Source organism: Furipterus horrens, unplaced genomic scaffold (genome assembly GCF_987537825.1).
Source record: "Furipterus horrens unplaced genomic scaffold, mFurHor1.1.pri manual_scaffold_4, whole genome shotgun sequence".
Lineage (NCBI taxonomy): Eukaryota > Metazoa > Chordata > Mammalia > Chiroptera > Furipteridae > Furipterus > Furipterus horrens.
Window position 1 is genome coordinate 56,501,542 of NW_028327174.1, and position 26,023 is coordinate 56,527,564.

At 38.8% G+C, this 26,023-nt stretch overlaps 1 protein-coding gene and 1 pseudogene across 20 annotated transcripts in view; both read right to left on the reverse strand.

The window, feature by feature from the left end:
* Positions 1 to 26,023, reverse strand: part of R3HDM2 (R3H domain containing 2) — a 142,085-nt gene that overhangs the window by 73,930 nt on the left and 42,132 nt on the right. For 18 of the 20 annotated variants that reach the window (XM_090273461.1, XM_090273475.1, XM_090273470.1 and 15 more), the window contains one exon: positions 20,946 to 21,071. The exons of the other annotated variants lie outside the window; for them this stretch is intronic. In XM_090273461.1, the coding sequence (XP_090129587.1) occupies positions 20,946 to 21,039 (94 nt within the window). In that variant the 5' untranslated portion in view covers positions 21,040 to 21,071. The remainder of the gene's footprint in view (positions 1 to 20,945; positions 21,072 to 26,023) is intronic. 20 annotated transcript variants of the gene reach the window in all.
* Positions 4,868 to 5,410, reverse strand: LOC150012005 (ferritin heavy chain pseudogene; annotated as a pseudogene).

A 26,023-nucleotide genomic window follows, 5' to 3' on the forward strand; every position in this document is an offset into this window, starting at 1 on the left:
CATTCAAAATGACTTAGTAAAGTAGAGCAACGAATCTGCATCAAATTTTGCATTAAGCTTGAACATTCTTCCTTGGAAACCATTTGGATAATCCAGAAGGCTGCAACTATGGGCAACTGGTGACTGGTAGCTTCATCACATCAACATGCCTGCTCATGCATGAGTCTTGTGCAGAATTTTTGGCAAAACATCAAATCACCGAGGTGACCCAGACCCCTTACAGCCCAGATTTGGTGCCCTGCTTTTTCCAAAACTAAAACCACTTTTGAAAAGGAAGAGATTTCAGACTGTTGATGAGATTCAGGAAAATGCGACGGGGCAGCTCATGGCAACTGGAAGACTGTGTGAGATCCCAACGTGCCTGCTTTGAAAAGGACAGAGATGTCATTGTCCTATGTACGCTTCTTGTATCTCCTTCAATAAATGTCTCTATTTCTCATATTACATGGATGGATACCTTCTAGACAGACCTCATATATATACAATACACATTAATAAACTTGTTTTTCTGTTAGTCTTTTATTACAGAGACCCAGGTGAGAAAATGGAAGAGTAGAAGGAAAAACGATTTTTCCTCCTTTACAAGGATTCTCTAATTGTTTAAGGGACACTTATTAAAATGTTATCCTTTCCCTACTGAAATGCCTTGGCAATGGTCAAAAATCAATAGACAGAGACTTCTGGCCAAGATGAAGGCCTAGACTGACATGCTCCGCCTCCTTCCACAACTAAGAAGGAATACAACTACTGCAAAACCAGAAATAACCAGAAGTTCCAGAAAATAAATGGAAGTCCAATGTATAAAGTTATAAAGAAGTGGTGCTTGCCTGGACAGATAGGAGGGACAAAGCTGGGGTGAAGAGGTCAAGCTGTGCTGGCAGTAGTAGCAGCGGCAATAGTGGCAGAACAGCAGTAAGCACAGACACCTGTATTTAAGGAGAGGCGAGAAGCTCCTGGGAGCACCCCTGGCTGCAGACCAGACCTGTCAGCTTGCGATTCCAATGCCGGGGAAGGCAGACCCCTATTGCCTTGGACTGTGAGGCCCTGAGGGGCTGGAGACAGAGGAGGAGGCTCCTGGTCTCACGGCGGAGAGTGAACGGCAAGAATTCATCTTGGACCCCCACCCCCACAGAAAACACCACAGCATGTTGAGAAGAGTCGCCAGGTTGTGATGAGTGCATGGGGCTCCGCCTCCTATAGCGTATGAGCTGTGACAGCCCCGTCCAGGAAGCAAAGGTAAACACAAAACTGCCAGGATGGCAGAGATCATGATAGAGATCCCGGCGATGCAGCTGACCATACAGCAAATATCTGATCTAATGAAGCAGCAGATAGGAAAGCTTTCTGAGGCACAGTTCAGAGCTTTGGTTATAAGAATGCTTACAGACCTAACAGAAGATCTTAAACAAGACGGGGAAGGAATGATGGCTAATCCTGCTGAAATGAACAAAAACACATACGAAACTAGTGGTGAGGGAAAGAAAACCAGGGATCAAATCAACAAACTGGAACACAGGGAAAGAACAGTCAACCAGTGAAGAAAGAGGAAATGAAAAGTGAGGAAAATGAGGAGAGGCTCAGAAGACTATGGGATAAGTAGGCCAACAGCCAAATCACAGGGTTGCCAGAAGGTGAAGAAGAACTAGAAATTGAAAAATTATGTGAAAAAATAATGAAGCAGAACTTCCCTAATTTGGGGAAGGAAACAGACTTACAGGTCCAGGAAGCACAGAGTTCCAAATAAACTGGACCCAGGGAGAACCACACCAGGACACGTTATAATCAAAATGTCAAAAATTAAGGATAAAGAGAGAATCTTAAAAGCAGCAAGAGAGAAGAAGAGAATTACGCACAAAGGTGTTCCAATAAGACTATCAGCTGATTTCTCAAAAGAAACTATGCAGGCAAGAGGGACTGGCAAGAAATATTCAAAGTAATGAAAAGCAAAAACCTACAACCACGATTACTCTATCTAGCAAAGCTGTCATTCAAAATAGAAGGGCAGAGAAAGTGCTCCCGGGACAAAGTAAAACTGAAGGAGTTCATTAGATCCAAACCACTGTTATATGAAATGTTAAAGGGACTTGTTTAGGAGAAAGAGGATCAAAACCATGAACATTAAAATGAAAACTATATCACAACAACCAACAACAGAAGCTAGGGAACCGAAACAAAGGCAAACCAAGTAGGCAACAAGAGTGGGAAAGAATTATAAGTATGGGGAATATTATGGGGGGAGGTCAACAGGGAGGGGGAAGGAGGGAAAGGGAGGGAGATGGTACAGGAATTAAGAAGCATAGTATGAGAGAGTGGAGTAGACAGGAAGATGTTGAGAAGAACTATATGCAGAACCAATGGGCATGGACTATGCGGGGGGACAACTGGAGGGGGAGTCACTGGGTGGAGGGGAACAAAGGGAAAATAAATTGGGACAACTGTAACAACATAATAAAGCATATTTTAAAAATCCATAGATGATACACTCATGGGTCTATTTCTGGACTTCTATTGTCTTCCATTCATCTATGTTTATTTGCACACCACACCATCTTAATTACTAAATACTTGTAAGTCTTGAAATCAGCTACCAACAAAGTCCTCCAACTTTGATCTTTGTTTTCATATTTGTCTATTTTAGACTTCTTGTGTCTGCAGATAAATTTTAGTCAGTGTATCAACTGACTGGGATTATGTTGAATCTATAAATCAATCCGGGAAGAACTGAAATCTTAACAATCTTGGATCTCCTCATCCTTAAGCAATGTTTTGCAATTTTCAGTATACAGCTACTGCATGTGTCTTGTCAAATTTAGCACTAAGAATTTCATACTTTTATGTTATTTGTAAGTGATTAATTTAATCCATTTCAGTTTTAGATTGCTCTTCCTGGTATATAAGCAAATAATTAACTTTTATATACTGTTTGTATCCTGCAACCTTCCTAAACTTAATCTAGTTTTATAGATTTCTTATGGTTTCTTGTACACACAATGATATCCTCTGCAACAGTAAGTTTTATTTTTTCATTTTCAAGTTAATACCTTTTATTAGTCGCCCCACCCTTAGCTTATTGCACTGATGAGAATCCTCAGCACTATGATAAAATGTAGTAGTAGAGCAATCACCCATGCCTTGTTCTTGTTCATGGAGACAAAGAACTCAGTACTTCATAATTAAACACAGTATTAGCTGTAGGTTTGTCAAAGATAACTCTATAAGACTGAGGAAGTTCTTTCCTAATTGTTGAGTTTTAAAAACAAATGGAAGTTGAATTTCCTCAAATTCTTTATCTGCTTCTTTTGAGATAATTATATTACAGTAGTGCCTCTCTATATTGCGGTTCACTTATTTCGGTCTCACTGTATCGCGGGATTTTTAAAAATATTATATTTAATTATTTATCGTGGATTTTTCGCTATATTGCAGTATTTTGCAGTACTGTATACATATGTTGTTAAAGTTACGTAGGTTTAAGAGTGTAGAATATGTTTAAGAACATAAGTAGTGTTTATAAAAGTGTGGGGAAGGTTAATAAGGGACTGGGAATGGTTAATAAGTGTGTGGGAAGGGTTTCTAAAGCCTTAAAATATATCTAAGTACTAAAATAAATGTAAGGTTCCTACTTCGTGGATTTTCACCTATCGCAGGGGGGTCTAGAATGTAATACCCGCAATAAGTGAGGGAATACTGTATTTTCTTTTTTTAGTCTGTTAATACAATGATCTACATTGAATGTTGAATGCTAAACCAACCTTGAAAGCTGGGATAAACTGTACTTTCTCATGATGTATGGACCTTTTCGTATACTTTTGGCTTCTGTTTATTAACATTTTGTTAAGGATTTTTGCTTCTATATTCATAATGGGTATTGGTCTATAGGTTTCTCATGTCTTTGTCTTGTTTGGGTATCAGAGTAAGGTTGGACCCATAAAATGAGTTGGGAACTATTTCCTCCTCTTCTAAGTTCTTCAAAAGCTTATATTAAAATGGTAAATAAATTCTTCCTTATATCGTTGGTGGTATCATCAGTGAAGAAGCCAAATTGGCTTGGAGTTTCCCTTGTGGTAAAGTTGTAAACTACAGTTCAATTTCTGTGATATGGGCCTATTCAGGTTATCTGTTCCTTTTTTATTGAGCTTTAGCAGTTTGTGTCTTTCAAGAAACTTGTCTATTTAATGTAAACTGTCAAATTTATTGACATAGAATGGTTTGAAGTATTTAATATTATCTTTATAATGGCTATAGAATCATCAGTAATGTCCCATCTCTCATTACTGATATTAGTAGTGTTCTCTCTCCCTTTTCTAAGTCTGGCTAAAAGTTTATCAATTTTGTTCATTTTAAAGAACCAGCTTTTGCTTTCACTGATAATCTCTATTGCTTTTCTATTCTTATTTCATTGATTTTTGCTCTAATCTTTACAATTTCCTTTCCCCTGTTAATATGACATTAAGTTTGCTTTTCTTTTTCTAATTTCTTAAGGTGGAAGCTTAGGTCAATGATTTCAGATCTTTCTACTTTCTAATATAACATCTGATGTTATAAATATACTTTTAATTACTTCATTAATTGCATCCCACAAATATTGCTACGTTATATTCTTATTTTCTTTCTTCTAAAAATATTTTCTAATCTCTATTATTTTTGTTTGACCCATGTCTAATTCAGAGCATTCAATTTACAAATATTTGGGAATTTTTAGGGGGGGAGTATGAAATTACTCTATTTGAAGGAATGGTATAAATGAAGAACATAAGTGGATGATTTGGTACAAGTTATATAAAAGGTAAAGATAACTCCAACATGCATGTACTGCTTTGGTGATCAGGGAAGTCACCTCGGTGACTGTGGGAAGCCAGTCTAAGGCTTAGCTCTCTTCACTATCTCCCAGGGTGTGTTTGTCGAAGACATACTCTGCCCTGCCAGTTTCAGAGGCCCTAACCTGCACAAGTTGGTTGTGTGGTCACTCAGTTCTCTGATGAATTTCACCTGCTCATCCAGGTAGTGAGTCTCAATGAAGTCACATAAATGAGGGTTATTTTTTTCAGTGGCTAATTTGGATAAGTGCAGTAGTGACTGATTCACACTTTTTTCCAAGTGTAAGGCACATTCCATTGCATTCAGCCCATTCTCCCAGTCATCATGGTCTGGTTTCTTGATATCCTAAAGGAAGATCTGGCCCCCTCATTGGTTCTGCATAGTCCTCAGTTTATCAGCATGGTTCCCTCTCCTCATGAGACTGGTGAAGAAAATATTTGACCAAGTTCTTCAAAACCACATCATCATGGTCAAAGTAGGAAGACATGGACAGATAAATGTAGGAAGCAAAGAGCTCCAGATTGATCTGGCAGTTGATGGGGGCCTCCAAGTCCTGGTAGTAGTTCTGGTGCACCCACAAAGTGGATGTGAATGTTATGATGGGCGGTTATGGAGAGGCAGCTTCGCTGCGCTGGAGCAGTGACAGGAGCCGTGGGGTGGTCCAAGGGTGCTGTGAGGAGGAGGCAGAAGGATGAATCTGGATGGCTGGCTGGGAGTGGGGTCAAGGTATCCACTCAGGCAGTGTTGAAGCAGGAAACCATGAGGACTCTCAAGACTTGGGAATTTTCCAGAAATTTTTATTACTTATTTCTACATTAATCCCTTTATGATAAAAGAACATACTCTGCATATTTAAATCCTAAATTTATTGACATTTTTATGGCCCAGGATATGGTCTATCTTGATAAATATTCTATTAACATTAGAAAAGAATATATATCATACTGTTGTTGGGAGGAGTAAGTCTGTAAATGTCAAATAGTTCAAGTTATTTACTGATATTTTTGGTCCAATTTTTATATGAATCATTGAGAGAATAGTGTTAAAAATTTCCAACTACACGGGTGGATTCTCTTTTTCTCTTTTTCATTTTATTATGCTTCATGTATTTTCAAGTTGTTATTAAGTGCATAAATACTTGATAGTTCTATCATGAAACAATCATTTATATTCATGGATAATATTCCTTGCTGTAAAACCAACTTTGTCTGATATTAATATAGAAAACTCCTGCTTTCTTCTGTTTAGTATTTCCATAGGATATCTTCTTCCATCCTCGTACTTTCAGTCTGTGTCTTTAAATATGTTTAAATTGGGCTTCTTATAGACAGCATTTACCTCGGTATTACTTTTAAATGCAATCTGATAATTCCCACCTATTAATTGTAGTGTGTAGATTATTTGCATTTAATGTGATTATTGATATGGTTAGATTTAAACTAACCATTTTGCTATTTGTTTTCTTTTTGTTCAATCAGTTCATCATCTTTTTTCTGGATGTCTTTTAGATTAAGTATTTTGATGATTCAGTTTTATCTCCTTTAGTGGCTTGTTAACTATACCTCTTTGCTTTTTCTTTCTAATATGGTTTCTTTAGGATTTAGGGTATACATCTTTAATTTATCACAATCAACCTTCAAGTAATATACCACTTCTCATGTGAGAATCTTAGAAGAGTATACTTTTATTTCACCTCTCCCAACATTTTGGGCAATTGCTGTCATACATTTTATTTCTGCACATGTTATAAATCTTACAATACAGCTTTACTACTTCTGTTTTAAAGAGTCAATTATCTTTTAACTGGCTTTTAAAACACATATTATTTTCTATATAGATTTCTGCTTCTCCTCATTCTTTTATGTCGATCTCAATCTCCATCTGGTATAGTTTTATCCTGCCTTTAACATTTCTTGCAGTGGTAGTTTGATGGTGATTAATTCTATCAGCTCTTGTGACACAGGGCAACAAGTCATGAAAAATGGTGGACTTGGTGTGATATTGCCATTTCCTCCACTTTCAGTCTCTGCACATTTTGTGCTATGTTGGGGCAGAATTCAGAGGTTCAAAACCTCTGTAGTCCAAAGGAGTCACTATGAGGGCCCAGGGAACTTATTTGCCATTTTCAGTGGAAAACAAATGGTGGTTACTAGTTATGATAACTATGTACTTCATATCTGGATTTGCCACACCTTTCTTTGTAGTAAGACATCAACTGTTCAATAAGTTAAGATGTTTTAGTTAACCCATGAAACAGATAAGAAGAGGGGCATTTTAAGAGGTGTTGTCATTACAAAATGGATCAAACTGTTGAACTCAACATACCAGATGTTTGCAAATAAACTTATAGCATGAATCCTTAATGCCTCTTCCCTGAAACACAAAATGAAAAAAATATTCTGTCAGCTCATATATTTTTATTTATTTAAATATTTTTCTTTTTCTTTTTTTTAAATCCTCACCTGAGGATATGTTTATCGGTTTTAGAGAGAGAAGAAGGGATACAGAGAGAGAGAGAAACATCGATGTGAGACAGAAACATCAACTGGTTCCCTCCCGTACACACCCTGACCAGGGATCACACCTGCAATCTAGGTATATACCCTGACTGGGGATCAAACCTGCAATCTTCTGGTGTACAGGACAATTCTCTAATCAACTAAGCCACCTGGCCAGGGATTTATTTTTCAACAACAGTTGATGTACAATGTTATATTTGTTTCAGGTGTAAAACCCAATGATTAGACATTTATATAACTTACCAAGTAATCCCCTCAATAAAATCTAGTACCTGACACCACACAAAGTTATTACAATTATTATTGACTATATTTTCTAGCTGTACTTTACATCCCCATGACTATTCTGTAACTCCCAACTAGTACTTAATCCCTTCAACTTTTACTCCCATCCTTCCATCTGGCAACTGCCAAAATGTTCTCCATTATCTATCAGTCTGTTTCTGTCCTGCTTGTTCATTTATTTTGTTTTTTAGATTCCAGATATAAGTGAAATCATTTGACATTTGTTTTTCTCTGTATGACTTATTTCATTCAGCACAACACCCTCTTGGTCCATCCATGTTGTAACAGATGGCAAGGTTTCTTCTTTTTATGGCTGAGTCATATTACATTGTATATATGTACCATTTCTTCTTTATTCATTCATCTACCGATGAACACTTAGGCTGTCCATCAATACCCAGAAGTGGAATGGCTGGGTTCTTTTTTGTCTTTTTTTTACAGCCCTTGTTTTAAAGTCTATCTTGGGACTTCCAGTCTAGATAGTGGCATAGATAAACACAGCTTGCCTTCTGGCACAACCACATCAAAGTTACAGCTAAAATATAGAACCACCATCACTCAGAACTTTCAGAAATCGAGTTGAATGGAAGTCTGACAGTTACGGAATTAAAGAAACCACATCCATCCAAACCGGTAGCAGGAGCAGAGACACAGAACAGGCTGGTCCCACATCCACGTGTGGTGGATAAAAATTTGGGAGAGATAACTTGGAAGCAAGGAGCCCCAGCCCCCCAAGCTAAGGTTCCAGTGTCAGGAAGATAAGTCCCCATATCTTCTGGCTGAAAAACCAGCAGGGATTGAGTTGGTGGAAGAACCTTCTGGAGTCCCAGGCAGTTCCTCTTAAAGAATGAAAATGCAAACTTTTTCAGATTCAATCCCTCTGAGGTCCAGCACTGGGGTAACTGCTTGAAAGGCACCAATGGCATACAGGGAGAAACTGATGTCTGGCATCAAGGCGAGAGCTGAGGAATGGCTTTTTCCCAGACAGAAAGGCAGGCAGAGGCCATTTTCCCTTTTCTGAACACTCCCCCTACAGATCCAAAGAGCCAGCAGGCAGGTGCCAATATCTGAGACTCCATGAACCTGGTTGCCTCACACTGGAGAACCCCTGAGACTCCATTCCACCCAAGCAGCTTTTACAAATGAATGGCTAGTTTGGCTCATGCTTCACAACTTCCTAAATCCTCTAAAATATGCAACAGCCAGCCCCAGTGAGCTCCCAGTTGCCTTGCAAAGTGGCCACTGGCTTCTCACTATCAGCAGCCAGGCAAGATTCACAGCTTGCTTTTGCCTGGGAATATCCAAGCCCAGCACAAGTAGCAGCCATCTCGGATTGTTTCATAGCTGAGGGCTGACCTTGGCCCACACCACGTGGGAAACCCCAGAGCTTGCAAACACAGTGGACAGCCACAGACCATGTCGGAGCACCACCACTGTGCCCCTGCACAGCTGATCCTCCACAGAGGGCAGAGGTTGTTGGTAAGTGGTCACAGCCAATCCTTGCAGATGACTAGACTGGGTAAATCTCTCCCACTGATCTGCCAATAGCAACCAAGGCTCAATTACAAGAGGAAGGTGCACTCAGCCCACACTAAGAGTGCACTTTGAGTACCCAGTCTGGGTGATAGGGGAGGCTGTGCCACTGGACCCTACTGGGCACCTACTACTTTAGGCCATGGTACCAAGGCAGGGAGTCAAAGCAGCTCTACCCAACACATAGAAACAAACACAGGGAGGCTGTCAAAAAGAGGAGACAAAGAAACATGACCCAAATGAAAAGAACAAATCAAAACTCCAGAAAAAGAGCTAAATGAAATGAAGATAAGCAATCTATCAGATGCAGAGTTCAAAACACTGGTCATAAGGACACTCAAGGAACTTAGTGAGAACCTCAGCAGCATAAAAAAGATCCAGTCAGAAACAAAAGATATACTAATTCAAGTAAAAAACAATTTACAGGGAAACATCAGTAGAGAGGATGAAGCAGAGAGTCAAATCAACAATTTGGAACATAAGGAAGCAAAAAACCCATCAAAACAACAGAAAGATAAAAGAATCCAAAGAAACGAGGATAGTTTAAGAAGCCTCTGAGACAACTTCAAACATTCCAACATTTGCATCATAGGGGTACCAGAAGAAGGAGAGGAAGAGCAAGAAATTGGAAATTTGAAACAATACTGAAAGAAAATTTCCCTGGTCTACTCTAAAACACATCATAATTGAAATGCAAAAGGTTAAAGATTAAGAGAGAATCTTAAAAGAGCAAGAGAAAAGTAGTTATCTACAGGGGCATTCCCATAAGACTGTCAGCTGATTTCTCTAAAGAAACTTTTCAGGCTAGAAGGAACTGACAAGAAATATTCAAAGTCATGAAAAGCAGGGACCTACAGACAAGACTACTCCACCCAGCAAAGGTATCATGTAGAACTGAAGGGCAGATAAAGAGCTTCCCAGACAAGAAAAAACTAAAGCAGTTCATAATCCCCGAACCATTATTTAAGAAAAAGAAGATCAAAATTGTGAACAATAAAATGGCAATAAATACATATCTATCAACAACTGAATCTAAAAAAACAACTAAGCAAACAAGAACAAAGACAGAATCATGGATATGGAAAGTGTTTTGATGGTTTCCAGATAGGAGGGTGGTGTGGGGGTATGGAAGAAGAGGTGAGTGGATTAAGAAGAACAAATAGGTAGTTGCAGAATAGTCACAGGGATGTAAAGTACAGTCTAGGAAATGTAGTAGCCAAAGCCTTTTACGCATGACCCACAGACATGAACAATGGTGTGGAGATTGCTTGAGGGAACGGTGCTTCCTGGGTGGAGGGGGGCAAAGGGAAAAAACTGGGACAACTGTAATATCATAATCAATACAATGTAATTTAAAAATAAAAATGCTTTTTAAAAATAATGAAGTCTATTTAATCTGGTATAGGTATTGCTACCCCAGCTTTTTTGTTTTTGGTTTCTATTTTCATAAAATATTTTTTCCATCTCTTTACTTTCAGTCTGTGTGTGCTTTTCACTCTGAAGTGAGTCTATTGTAGACAAAATATGTAAGGGTCTTATTTGTTATCCATTCAGCCACCATATATCTTTTGATTGAATTCTTTATCCACTTTTATTTAAAGTAATTGTTGATGGATATGTATTTACTGCCATTTTATTATTTGTCTTTATTTTTTTTCTTCTTTGAGACTTTAACATTTCTTGTAATACTGGTTGGGTAGTTATAAACTGCTTTAGCTTTTTCTTGTCTGGGAAGCTCTTTAGCTGCCCTTCAGTTCTAAATGATAGCTTTGCTGGACAGAGTAATCTTGGTTGTAGATCCTTGCTTTTCACCACTTTGAATATTTCATACCAATCCCTTTTGGACTGCAAAATTTCTGTTGAGAAATCAGCTGACAGTCTTATGGGAGCTGCCTTGTGGGTAACTGCTTCTGTTTTAAGATTCTCTTTTTAACCTTTGGCATTTTTTAAAAGTATGATATATTTTATTGATTATGTTACAGTAGTTCCAATTTTTTCCCCCTTTGCTCCCCTCTGCCTACTACCCGCATTCCCTCCAGCAACCCCACCCCCTCTTAGTTCATATCCATGGGTCATGATTCTAAGTTCTTTGGCTTCACCCTTTCCTACATTATTCTTAACTTCCCCCTGTCTATTTTGTACCAACCAATTATGCTTCTTAATCCCTGCACCATTTCCTCTTTTTTCCCCATTCCCCCTCCCAGCTGATAACCCTCCAAATGATCCCCATACCTATGATTCTGTTCCTCTTCTGGTTTGCTTAGTTGGATTTTATTTTTATTTTTTAGATTCAGTTGTTGATAGTTGTGAGTTTGTTGTCATTTTAATGTTCATAATTTTGAGCTTCTTATTCTTAAGTCCCTTTGACATTTCATATAGTAATGGCTTGGTGATGATGAACTCCTTTAGTTTTATCTTATCTGGGAAGCACTTTATCTGCCCTTCCATTCTAAATGATAGCTTTGCTGGATAGAGTAATCTTGGTTGTAAGTACTTGCTTTTCATCACCTTGAATACTTCTTGCCAGCCCCTTCTTGCCTGCAAAGTTTCTTTTGAGAAATCAGCTGATAGTCTTATAGGCACCCCTTTGTAGGTAACTCTCTGCATTTCTCTTGCCGCATTTAAGATTCTCTCTACCTTTAACCTTTGGCATTTTAATTATAATGTATCTTGCTGTGGGCCTCTTTGGGCTCATCTTGTTTGGGACCTTCTGCACTTCCTGAACTTGAATATCCAATTCTTCACCAGGGGAGGTAAGTTTTCTGTCATTAGTTTTTCAAAAAAGGTTTTCAATTCCTTGCTCTCTCTTCTCCTTCCAGCACCTCCCCCAGCCCCATGTTTGAAGTTGTCCCAGAGGCTCTTTTTTTTTTCTTTCTGTTTTGATTGGGTGTTGTCTGTTTCCTTATCTTCAAAATCATCAATCCTCTGCTTCATCTACTCTACTGTGATTACCTGTACTGTATTCTTCATTTCAGCTAGTATATTCTTCATTTATGATTGGTTCTTTTTAATGTTTTCTATCTCCATTTTTCTGTTTCCTACCTTTGTTGATGTTTTCTTCCCCTAAGTTTATTGAACATTCTTATAACCACTGTTTTGAACTCAGCATTTGATAGACTGTTTTTCTCCATTTTGTTTAGTTCTTTTTCTGGAGTTTTGTTCTTTCATTTGAAACCTGTTTCGTTGTCTCCTTATTTTGACTGCCTCCCTGTTTGTTTCTATGTATTCGGTACAGTGGCCTTATGTAGGTGTCCTGTAGGGCCCAGTGGCAAAGCCTCCTGGGTCACCCAAGCTAAATGTTCCAGGTGCACCAACCCCACATTGTGTAGACTGTGTGCACCCTCCTGTTGTAGTTGAGCTTTGATAGCTGTTGACACCTCATAAGGGGTATTTAACCACCTGGCTGATCAACTGTGAGGACTGGCTACCACCACCATGGAGGAATTTCTGTGCAGTGGCTGATACCATAGAACAGGACTTGCTTCAGCAGGGCTCTGGTGCCTGCTGAATCCACACCTGGAGTGTGTTACTCATGGAGGTGGTTGGATAATGCTTCACTCAGCATGGTCTGACTCTGTCCACCAGGCGTGCAGGCTTTGGAGCCTCCTGCAAGGTGAAGACCAATGTCAGTCACTGCCTATGTCCTTCCCAAGCCCACCTGGCATGAGCTACAGAGAGATCCGCAAATGGCTTCTACTTGTGTTGGGCTTGGACATGCCTAGGAGAAGCAAAGCTACAATCCAAGGCCCAACCTGTGGCCACTTAGCAAAAGGCATGTGGTACCCTGAGGCCAGATTCTGTTTGAGAGACTTTAGGAAAGTCCTAAGTATGAGCCAAGATAGGCCATTTGTATGGAAAAGCTTGTTGAAACAGCTTGGGCCTGAAAATTGGATGGGTCAGGGTCTCGGGGAATCACCAGGATAGGGCAAACAGTGTTATCCAGATTGATGAAGACTCAGATATAGTATAGTACCCACCTGCTGACTGTCAGGGCATGGCTCAGCAAAGGAACAATGGCCTTTGCCAGCACTTCTCTCTGGGAGAAAGCTGCCCTTCCAGCCCTCACCCAAAAGCTAGACAATTCAGTTCCTCTCTGTATGTCCCTGGCACTTTTGAACCTTCATAGGATCTTTAAGAAGAATGCCTGGGACTCCAGAAGCCCTCTCTGTGACTTAGCCAAAATCCCTGCATGTTTTTATAGCCAGAGTTATGGGGTCTTCTCTTCCTGGCACTGGAACCCTAGGCTGAGGGTCCTGGTGTGTGGCTGGATCCCCTCACTCCTCAGGGGGACCTCTGTAGCTGAGATATCCCCCCTGATTTTTCACCCCACATGTGTGAAACAAGGCCTGTTCCAAGTCTCTGTCTGCCCTTCCTACTAGTCTTGGCGTGGCTGCTTCTTCATATCCTTAGTTACAGAACTTCTGTCCAGCTAGATTTCAGGCATTCTAACTGATGGCTGTTCTATAGTATAACTGTATTTTGATGTGGTTGTGGGAGGATGTGAGTATCGCATTTACCTACTCTGCCATACTTCTTGCATATTTTTAAAAGGCTTCATTTCATCTTCATTAATTTGATTTTGAAAAAATTCCTATACCATACGATTCACCCATTTAAAGTGTATAATTTAATGGCTTTTAGTATATTCAATTGTGCTTCCATCACCAAAATAAATTTTAGATCACTTTTCATCTCCCAAAAAGAAACCCTATACCCATTAACAATAACTCCCCTTTTCTCCCAATCCTCAGCCCTAAGCAACCATGAATGTACTATGACCCTAGACATTTGACCATTCTGCATATCTTCCTCTTCAGTTTTGAAAGGTATTTTCACTGCATATAGTTTTAGGTTTACAGGTTTTCTTCATCTAGCACTTTAACGTTACCATTCCAATATCTTCCTTCTGGTTTGTCTGAGTTCTGATGAAAAGTTTGCCACAATTCTTGCTTTGTATATTAGTCTGCTAGACTGGATGGCTTAAACATTGTTTATTTTCTCATCAAAGTGTCCATAGGTTTGGTTTCTTTTGAGGCCTCTCTCCTCGGCTTGCTGGTGGCAACCTTCTCACTATGTCTTCATATGGTCTTTCCTCTTTGCACACATGCTGCTGGTGTCCCTTTGTGTATCCACATTTCCCCACCTTATAAGGACACAGTCAGATTGGTTTAGGGTCACCATAACAGCCTTATTTTAACTTAATCAACCCTTTAAAAGCCTTTTTTTCAAATATAGTCACATTCCGAGGTACTGGGGCTTAGCTTCAACATACAATTCTGGGGAACACAACTCAGCCCATAACACCTCTATATATGTGTGGAGGATTTTGTTGTTACTGCTGTTTTCTCTGCTTTGAAGACTCTTTTTTCACTAGTTCTAAGCACCTTGACTAAGATATGCCTTGGTATAAGCTTTCTTCATGATTTTTCTGTTTTGGGTTTTCATGAATCCAAGCAGCTCAAAGAACTCATGAAGAGCTACATCAAAACTATAAAAATCAAACTGCTTAAAATCAGTGATGAAGAGAAAATCTTAAATTAGCTTTATGGATCTGTGACTTTATAGTTTTCATTTTTCATTAAATTTAGAACATGAGCTATCATTACTTCCTCAAATGTTTTTCTAGCCCCACCCCCACATTCCTGATAATCCCATTACACATAGTCTGCCTGATGTTGCCACACTGCTCACTCATAATTCATTTATCACTGTATATTTATATTTTTGATCTTTTTCTTTTAAAGATTATTTTTAGAGAGAGAAGGGAGGGAGAAAGAGAGGGAGAGAAACATCAATGTGTGATTGTCTCTCGTGCATCCCAAACCAGGGACCTGGCCTACAACCCAGGCATGTGCCCTGACTGGGAATTGAACCAATGACCCTTTGATTCGCAGGCCAGCACTCAATCCACTGAGCCACACCAGCCAGGGCTGATCTTTTCTTATGTTTCATTTTGGATGTTTCTGTCGCTGTCTTCAGGTTAAATTTTTTCTTCTGCCATGCCTATCTACTGTTAATCCTGTCTACTACATTTTTCATTTCAAAAATTGGAATTTTCAGCTTTAGAACTTTGATTTGGGTAGTTTTTGTATCTTCCATGTCCTATTTAATATGCTCAATCTTTCATCTTGGTTTTGAACATATGAAATAACTAACTCTTACAATGTCCTTATCTACCAATTCTATCATCTGTGTCATTTTTAGTCCTATTTTAGTGACTGGTTGTTCTCAATATGCATTGTATTCTCTGCTCCTTTGTACACCTGATAATTTGTGATTGGATACCAAATGTAAATTCTGCATTATTTGCTAGTTTTTAAATTTTTTAATTTTGAGCTTTGTTTCAGGAATCAGTGAGGCTTGCTTTTATGCTGTTATCCTTTAGATCAGGACAAATTTGACACCATTATTGAGACAATCCCCTTCTAAGGACCCAACAATGTCCCAGGTGTTAGAGGGTGTTTCTCCTCTAGCTAGTGGAAACACAACATATGTATGGCCCTGTATAACAGGGACTGTTCTGTCGAATGCTTTCTAGTGGTATTTTTCTGGCCTTGGGTTAATTTTGTCAATAACTATGAAGTGATTATCACTCAACTAAAGATTCTAAGGCACTAAAGTCCAATACAACTTTCTGTGATGATGGAATTGTGGCTACTGAGCATTTGTGGTTAGTACAATTGAGAAAATAAATTTTTATTTAAATATCTACATGTGGTTAGTAGCTACTGTACTAGACAGTGAAAGTTTAGGGGGAACCTCTTGCTCTCTCATGTGAAGCTCTCTTCTCTACACACAAATTCTAGCTGCCTTGACATTCCTAAATTTTTACCTCTGTCTCTTCACCTCAAGGAAACTGTCAGCTCTATGTAGGTATCCCTTTCCATCCTAGGTGCTACAACCTGGAAACTTTCTCTAGGCCGAAAGGTGGGGCCATAATAGGGCTCAACTTATTTGTTTCACTTCTCTTAGGTATCACTGTTCTGAGCTACTCCTTGTCCAATGTCTAAAGCAATTTTTCTTTTTTCTAAGTATTCATTTATTTGCTTTTAAGGTTTTATTTATTCATTTATTTACTTTTAGAGAGAGGGGAAGGGAGGGAGAAAGAGAGGAAGAGAAACATTGATGTGCTAGATACACATCTACAGGTTGCCTCTTGCACGCCCCCAACTGGGGACCTGGTCTGCAACCCAAGCATATCCCTGACTGGGAATCGAATCAGCAACCTTTCAGTTTGCAGGTCGACACTCAATCCACTCAGCCACACCAGCTAGTGCTAAAACAGTTTTTCTTTTAGATTGATTTGAGAGAGAGAAACATCGATTTATTTGTTCACTTAATTATGCATTCACTGGTTGCTTCTTGTATGTGCCCTGACCAGAAATTGAATCTACAACCTTAGCGTATCAGGCTGACACTCTAACCAACTGAGCTACATGACCAGGACTAAAAGTTTTTAAACTATATTTTGTCTGGCTATTTGTTTAAGGCATGAGCATAAATTAACTTCTTCTTACTCTACCGTGACTAGAACTTAAGCTCTCTTCCACTGAATTTTAAATGTTCAATTATTATATTTTTATTTGTAAAATACTTACTTTCTTATTTTACAACCCAACAGCCTTGTTTTCTTGTTTCTTATTTGTAGTTTTTATTCATTCTTCTATTTCATTAAATATACTAATTTTACATTCTGTATCAATAATTTCAATATCTGAAGTTTCTGTGAGTCTGGATCAGTTGTTTCTGCTCATGCTTCTTCACAGTGACATTTGTGATATTATTATTATTAGCTCCTATTTATTGGTAATCTATCTTTGAGAATTCTTTGAAGCTAGGATTGAGGTATGCAACACCAGGAATGATCTGAGTTGGTTTCTCTCAGGGGCGTGGGAGCTCTATCAACTTGCATCTACTTTTTAATTCGTCGTCGTCGTCGGCAGCCGTCCGTCTCGAGAGACGATGGTGTAGCTTCCCAAGAGTCTATCTGCACCGCCGAGAATGGCTGTGCAGTCCGACTCGAGAGTGACACGGTATCTGTCTCCTCCCGTGTTGAATCGACATCTTGAGATGACGCTGGAGTGTCCTCTCCAGTGAAGCTGAAGCTACAGAGCCTGGGCAGGGTGATATGGAGGGTCTGCTGTTGCCCATGCAGCAGACCCCCCCTCTCTTCGCAGCTGAAGGGTCCAAGGGAAAGACGGAGTCAATACAGCTTGGCTTCAGGTGCGCCGCAGGAGTTGCCGGTGTTGACTACAACGTCAAACCGCCTTAGGGACTCCGGCTCCGGATTTTCTGTCGGGGTTTACTCCCTTAGCCTTTCCCCTGAAGAGGTATGCCGCAAGGCAGCGGAGGTTTTTTGGAGTCAGAGTTTTCCTTCTCTGATGTGCCCTGACTGGAAGATCGAACCAGCGACACTTAGCTCGCAGGCCGACGCTCAATCCACTGAGCCAAACCAGCCAGGGGGACTTTTTAATTAAATTTAACATATATATTTAACTTTTTGATCAAAAAATAATTTGCATGGTTCAAAAAAATTTAAACTCATTCCCTTCCTATTTCTCTTCATTGGGCCTGAGTACTAAACTAGCACAGTGTATAGTAAATAATTTAACCTTGCCCAAAGAGAGGTCTGGTCTTTACCTCAGCTCCCTGAAAGTAATCCTAAACCACTGGAATGTTCTGCTTGTTAAGAATCTTTGTTTAGTGGGGGCTTTGAGCTAGGCCAGATAGTCTAACAATGTGACTTTGGGTCACAGTATTAACTTGATGTCAAAAAGGGCTGGAGACTGAGGTCAGCTTACACCGGTAGTCAACCATATCTGTGTGATGGAGTCCCAACAAAAACTCTGAACATCAAGGCCTGAGTGAGCTTATTCAGCTGGCAATATCCCATGTGTATTGTCACATATTATTGCCAGGAAGAGTTAATGCTGTCCATGACTCCACCCGGAGAGGATAATTGGAATCTCAGCATTTGGAACCCTCCTGGACTCTACCTCATGCGTCTCTTCCATTGGCTAATTTTAGTTTGCATCCTTTTGCTAAAATAAACCATAACTTTTAGAATATAACAGCTTTTAGTGAGTTCTGTGCATCCTTCTAGCAAATTATTGAACCTAAGCATGATTTTGAGGACCCTTGAACCCTGTATTTGGTGCCAGAAGTGAGGCTGGACTTGGGACACTGTTCCCTAGCTTTGCAAACTGTCAGCAGAATTGGGTCTGAGGATTCACCTGGCATAGCTGGGGTAGGGCTAAGAAGGCAGCACAAATGGTCAGGAGATTGATTTTATACAGAAGAATTAGGGAAATAATAAGCCTCAAGTAGCTTTCCTTCTTTCTAGCCTTCACTCAGGAAGCCCCAGTTTTCCCCACCCCTTACCCCTACCCCCCAGCACCTTAACACCATCAAATGATCTAAAAAATGTCAGGAAATGAAACACAGCTCTACTTAAAAGGTCGGGGATCCTACTTCTGAATTAAGATCTCTAAGGTAAACTCAACTTCCATGAAAAGTGTCAAGGGAGGGGTTGGAAAATAAGGTTAACAGCCCTGCAGATAATATGCAATTCTGGTTCTGAATGTCCCCTAAAAGACCTTCACAGTAGACTAATGTAAACTCAAAATGATTAAGGATGAAGAACTATACCATCAGACTGCCAGGAATAGACTTTTGCTCAAGTGAGCCATCGTCCTAGCATGCCAGTAATAAATATGCTCTACCTTTTTGTTATGCAGACGAAACTTGGATGGCTCTTTTAGAAACCAAGCATGTCTTTTTGGACTCTCCATTTATAATCTGTTATTAGTCTCCAAAATATAATTCAAAGTAAGACTGTAAAGTCTTCATATTCTTACCATTCTAAAAGATACAAAATTGAGAATCCCCAATACTTATGATCCCTATTTCCCTACATTGATATCCTACTATCCAATGAGTGCCCTATTGTAAGGCAGGTGGCTGCCTATCATGTCCTGAGAGCAGTAGGAACAGTTTATAAGATGCCACAGAAAACAAGATACTTGCTCTTGCCCTTTCTATTGAAATCTGGAATTTAAAAAAATATGTAAATTAAAACCAACAGAAATTCAAAACAATGAGAAAAACAAGTACATTCATCTCTGATTTCCCACAAAGTTTCCTAAAGAACATAATTTTGCAATGGATTTTTCAAGGACTCATGGAAATGTATTGACAAAGAGAGCAAAGATAAATTGGAGAAGAGCAAAACCACAAGGGAAAGAGAGCAAATTTAGTTTTGTAACCTGGCTGATGTAGTCCAAAGGATTGAATTTAATGAAATGTCAGCAGAAGAGTTAGTGAGAGAGGCTGTCCTAAGATCCAGCCGAGAAATGTAGGATTTATGTAACTAAGAGTCACTAACACAGGGAAATGAAGTGATGATAATAATAATAACTGGAATTACTGTACAGTGAGATACCAGTTTCTCAGCCAATGGCACTGACCAAAAGCAGCAACAAAAGGCCAAAAACCTTGTTCTGGTACAAAATAATAAAAGTATTCATCATTACTTCAAGAATGGAAACCAAATCTTTACCATTATTTTTTTAAAGGTATGGGCAAATTCAGAGCTAGCCAATAGGGTAGGGGTACAAAATGATTGACAGCTACTCTCTTTCCACATACAGTGATATGAAAAGGGAAATATTTTTAAAACAAGACTATACAAGTAATAGTGTGCTCACATATCACAAAGAAAAAGAGCAGCAACATTGAGAAAGAGAAATATTTTCATGAAAGACAGGAGGCAGGAAAAAAACATAGATGAAGACAAAAGAGAAACACACCAGTTCTGAGGCATCAGAAAACAGCGAGGAAATATCATTCAAAATAATTGTCTCACTCTTAGGTTTTGCCATCCTTCTTCCAAGCCTATAATCTGTTAAAAGGTGAGACAACGGGCAATGAGAATACTCCCAAACAAAACAAACGAATCCCCCATAACCTATACCCCAAGACCAGAGAAATTCAAAGTGCCCCCAAATACTTGTATTTATAACTCAAGAATTCTAAATTCAATACCGTGCTTTTCACAGATATTCCTCCCTTACCACTCCTAAAATTACAACTATAAAAACATGAAATAAATGTCATCACAAAAATCAGCAGAGCACAATCTCTACCTCTGAGCAGTTTAAGGGAAGAACATGACATAACTTCTATCTTTTCCACTGCTGCCAAAAGAAAATAATCTAAAAGTCTGAATGCTCTTACAGTATATCACAGATTGTGGCCTGTTCAACCCGTACTGCCTTGCAGCCTTCCTAGGATGGACCAGTGGGATTTAACATGAACCAAATCTGTCAACCAAGTTGAAGACAGACACATGGGTTCTAATGAGCAGTGGTGAAGAAACATACTGCTCCATTTGGCTCCAAACAATGATAAATAATTCAGGAAAAGAACAACCGCAAAATAGAGCACAGCAGTTGGATTTAAAAATAGACCACAGGCCACAGAGCCTAGGTGGGAGAATAAGAGTCAGAGAAAATGGATTTGTGTCAACAAATTCCCAAGCCTTTTGCAATACAGGATGCTGCTGAAACTGTCACTTAAAACAGATGCCGGGATTCTAATGTGCTTTTTCAAAAAACAAGTATTTTTCAGGAACTTGGCCAATGTGGTAATAAGAGAGCTAATAAACATTAGTGCTATCTGAATAGCAGTCATAGAAAAAGAAAGTCTGCCCTGGCTGGTGTGGCTCAGTTGGTTGGGGCGTCCACTCATAGCTAAAGGGTTGCAGGTTTGATTCCCTGTCAGGAAACATACCTAGGTTGTAGGTTCCGTCCCTGGTCCAGGAGTGTGTGATCCCTGGTCTGGGTGCGTACAGGGGGCAACCAGTCGATGCATCTCTGTCTCGCATCGATGTTTCTCCTTCTCCCTTCCTCTCTCCCTCTAAAAGCAATGAAAAAATGTCCTCTGGTGAGGATTAAAAAAAAAGAAAAAGAAAAAAAGAAAGAAAGAAAAAGGAAATCCAATACCAAAGATATATGTTTTTATGAAAAAATTAGAAGGGGGTTAAAATTCTATTTTATATACCACCAAGTTCTAGGTCCAACATCAATTTAGACTTTATTTACAAATTATATTCTAATATTTAGGATACACAGCACTCAAGATACTTCTATTCATTTTGCACCTCTAACATCCGATTATACAACATATATTACAAACATAAGATTCTCACCTATTAACAAAAAGAGTAGCTTGAAAACAGGACAGAAGCAATGACTATGTTCTCATCAGATTTAAATTACCTCTGACAGAACCGATGAATTTAGAGTTAGATGAGGACAGCCCAAGATCACGGGTGAATGTGGACTATGCAGGTTTCAACCCACTCAAGAATGCTGCAAGTACGGGGTCTGGTGAATAGTATAGCTGGACAGTCAATCTTATGTCTGGTGTTCTGAAGATTATAAGAATGACTAGACCCAAATGTATTCTATAAACTCAACAATGTGTGTAATGAAGAAATAACATTCTACATCAAAATTGCATTTACCCGCAACCATCAAAATATACATCTCTTCATATGTCTGAGATCAAGTCTAGACAACTGAAAATTTTAGGACCAAATAATGATGCCTACTCTACCTATAATGTATGATACAAATATAAAAGAAACCATAATCTGGTCCTTTTATATATTGCTTTATTCTAACTAAGCAAAACACACAGTACTGAAGACCAATACATAAAGAGATCCAAATGCTTCTGCCTCACCTAACTTTAGAAGAAAAATTGACTATGTCTCCTCATAACTGTGCCACTCCATTTAAACTACACAAAGACCAGAAAGTACTTGGAATATGATAAAGTGTTTTTTTGTTTGTTTTTAATTCTTAACTCTCGATTCTAAGACCAAATGCTAAATAGTATTTTCAAAGGGGAAACAGACTGGCTTATTTAAAACATGGTTCATATAAAGCACTTCTCCAGGCATGACATAACATGGATGGACCAGCTGTTTTCCTCCCTTGCTCCACTCACCATACAGTCAGCCATCGCTCTTCTCTCTAAATTCAGGCTTTTTTACTATTGACAACAGGCTAAACGGTCAGATGGACCCAGATTTGAGCCCCAGCACTAGTACCAACATTGTTTGTGGTAAGAAACATTTTCTGGGTCTCCCACTTTAGACAGATCCACTCTGACTCCCTTCTAACTTACCTATCTCCTCAGAGCAAGATGTTCATGGGAAAAGGGACATACCTACCTAAAGTCCTTGACTCTACCACCCCCAACTATACTCTAGATCCCAGAATTCCCTACCCAAGCAATCCCAAGCCCACTTTCCAGAGCCTTCAGCGGATCTCTTCTCAAATCCTGTCCTCCCATAGATAATACTCACTCTTATACATATTCCACGGTCTGAATGATGTACAAGGGACAGATTATGAGAGGGCTGTAGATGAAGACTTGACTTAGGGCATTTTCCTGCACTATCCCTTACCGTATCAGAAGTTTGAGGAGTCCAAGGATTCTGGCCTCTCAGTTATAAAAATACACCTATCTAGGTAAAAGAAGAACAATTTTTCTAAGTTTTTTAAAATCTTGATTTATAACTTAAATATTTAGACATGGAATATGTGCTTCCATTTATGATCTTTCCCTGGGGCTTCCTCTGTTAAGGCTCACTTTACTGACCTATAAAATAAGCTAGCTAAAACCTCCTTCATAGGATTTTAATGTGATGAAATAATTTTCAAAATAATACTGCAGGGTGCCTGATGCATAGCAAATATGTGACAAACTAAAACTATTATTATTGGTTCTGCCATTACTCCTCCCCCTAGTATGGGCAAAAATACCATAAAGGTAAAAAAGTAGAAACAATTTCAGAGAAATCACAACCAAAACACAACCATTTGTGGGTCTCATTTTCGGGATTTCTGTCATTGACTACATGGAGGTCTATTGGTATTATTTTTCTTACGACCATTTCTCCCACTAAAATGTAAGCTCTATTTTCTCTAACTTAAAAAAGAAAAATAACACCTAAACTTATTGTGGTAATCATGTCACAATATACAAGGTCTGTCCAGAAGGTATCTAGCCACACAGCCATGTAATATGAAAAAGTGATATTTATTGAAGAATATACAAGATACAAGAAACACTACATAGGACAATGATGCCTCAAGCCCCTTCAAAATAGTCATCTTGGGACCTCACACAGTTCTCCCAATCATCACCAGCTGCTCTGTTGCATTTTCCTGAATTTCATCAACAGTCTGAAATCTCTTCCCTTTCAAAGGTGATTTTCAGTTTTGGGAAAAGCCAGAAGTCACAGGGCACCAAATCTGGGCTGTAGGGGGGCTGAGTCATCTGAGTGATTTGATGTTTCGCCAAAAACTGCAAAAGACATATGCATGAGCAGGCGCACTGTTGTGATGAAGCGGCCAATCACCAGTTACCCATAGCTGTGGCCTTCTGAGTCACCCAAATAGTTTCCAAGGAGGAATGTTCAAGCTTAATGCAAAATTTGATGCAGATTAATTGCTCTACTTGGTTAGTCATTTTGAATACGATGGCCACACAGTACACATGCTCAATCGACGGTATCTACCACCCCCACTGACTAGTACAGTGAAGTTATCATTGTTTACGCAAGTGTATTCCAGGCCAGTCTCCTTAGCTGCCAGGTTACATCAATGTTGTACAAGCCATTCTCGTTATATTAACAATGGTTGGACTTCTTCTGGACAGACCTCGTATATATATAAAGTCAATATGTGGTATATCTTAAAACTTTTACAGAACTATAGATCAATTACATCTCAAAAAAACTGGGGAAAATGTAAGCTCTATAAAGGCAAAGATTTTTCCTTTTTCTTCACTGCTATACCCCTAACTCAGTTCCTGTCATAACAAATAAGTGTTTGTTAATAAACTACTGACTATAAAAAGCAAGTATAGAGTGGTTATCTGATACCCCAACATTAATATAATATGAAAGCAAGCTTGGCCTAACCAGAAAATGATTTATATATGGTTACTTCATTTAGCTGCTTCCTCTAATTTCAGAACAGCTTCCTTAAAAATGAAATTAATAAAAAGAGGTATTTTTATCATGAGGACATTTCTGCTCTCTTCAACCTCACTTCTTTACCTACCTGCACATGGATACGAATAATACTCAGTAATTTCATACATAATCCTACCAGAGAGGAAAATTTAATTAACTAAATTGTCCTAAAGTTCTTATTTAAGCTCCAAATATGATGGGAGGTAGTAAACAGGAATCCAGAAAAGCAGGTTAGGAAAAGGTACCTTTCTACACGTCTTCCATGTTTTTACTCTTAACCCCTTGAGTCTTGCATAGGTCAATATCGTCAAGTCCTAAGAACTTAAAGCAAGTCTACAAAATATATCCTACATCTTAACATTCTCAAAAACATATTTTGGTTTTCAACTTTCCTTAACATATTTATCTCTCCAATGAATGTTCAGTTCCAAACTAAAGGTTAGAATATTGTGGCAGATATGGAATCAAATCTATTCTGAAACAAACTGAAATGACCTTGACAACATTATACATGATACTCTCAGGTAGAGAGAATGATGGCTGGAAAAAACATAGCGCAGCAGCATATCCTGCCCATAATTGAGAATTAAAAGTCTGTCAACAAGTGGACATGTTGCAGGCATGCTTTTATTTTATATAAATCTCAGAACTAGCCTTGGAACTTATTTAAAAGCCTATTTTAACAAAATTGCATCCCCGCCTATTGGTCTGAAACACATCTACAACATAAGGCATCACTGTAAAGAAAAACTACTCTTGGTGATCTCAAGATACTATTAGCAAAAGTATGATATTTCTGAGCATTGGCAAAATAAACTCCCAGTAGCCCTAAATTCCATGACTGGTCTTACATGGATTAACATAACTCCTCCCTGAACAAAATTCAAAGTCTTCTATAAAAAATAAATAAAATAAAACAAAAATTCCACAAAATCCAACAAGTTCCAATACATCCTATTCTAGTCCAAAAATACAAAGCTATAAATGTCTAGAAATGGAGCAAGGTATGTAATTACTGAAGCTAATCAGCAGTCTCAAAATTAAATCACTGCAATGTTCAAGGAATTGCAGGGGCAAAAAAGGAGGTACGGGCAGATAAATCCCACCAAAAAGATAAAAGTTTAGATGTATCTCTAATAAATAAAGGGAACAGGATTCTGAAATTGACCGATGTAAGTTGCTAGGAGAAGAAAAATTATAAGCAACCTCCTAAGTCTCAACTAAAAATCAAAACTTTTGGTTGCTGTTATTCACTAGGAAAGTGAGAATTAAATGGGCTGAAAGCTCAGAAATGTGATAATGATTTTGTAAAAATGATAACATGAAAGATCCTTTCTCTTTTTTTTTTTTGGTTCTGGGGTTTTCAATTGCTATGGTTACAATCAGTATATCACAGCATTAAAATTCTTTTAGAAATATCTTGCATTCAGGGTGGTAAATAATTTGTAGAGGGTTTTTTTCTCCATATCTGCTTTATCTTTAGCTTGAGGTCTTCTCTTTCTGCTGTGCCTCAGAGAGGGTCTCTCTCTTCACACTCTTGCAACCCTCCCAGCATTATTCCACCATTACCTACTGCTCAGTGCTCATTAGATTGGTGAGTGGGAGGGGGAGTCCCTGCTATTCTGGTTACTCCTCAGTCTCATAGAAGCCCTGTGTTCCAGACCTTGAGGATGTGGCTTTTTTTAGGGATCCTGCCCCACCTACAAGCTGTAGTTCTGGACCATACCAATGGCCCTGCCCTTCTCCAGGGCTATCATTCTTACTGTTTTAAAAAGAAAACACAAAAATACAACAAAAATAAACATCATTTAACAGT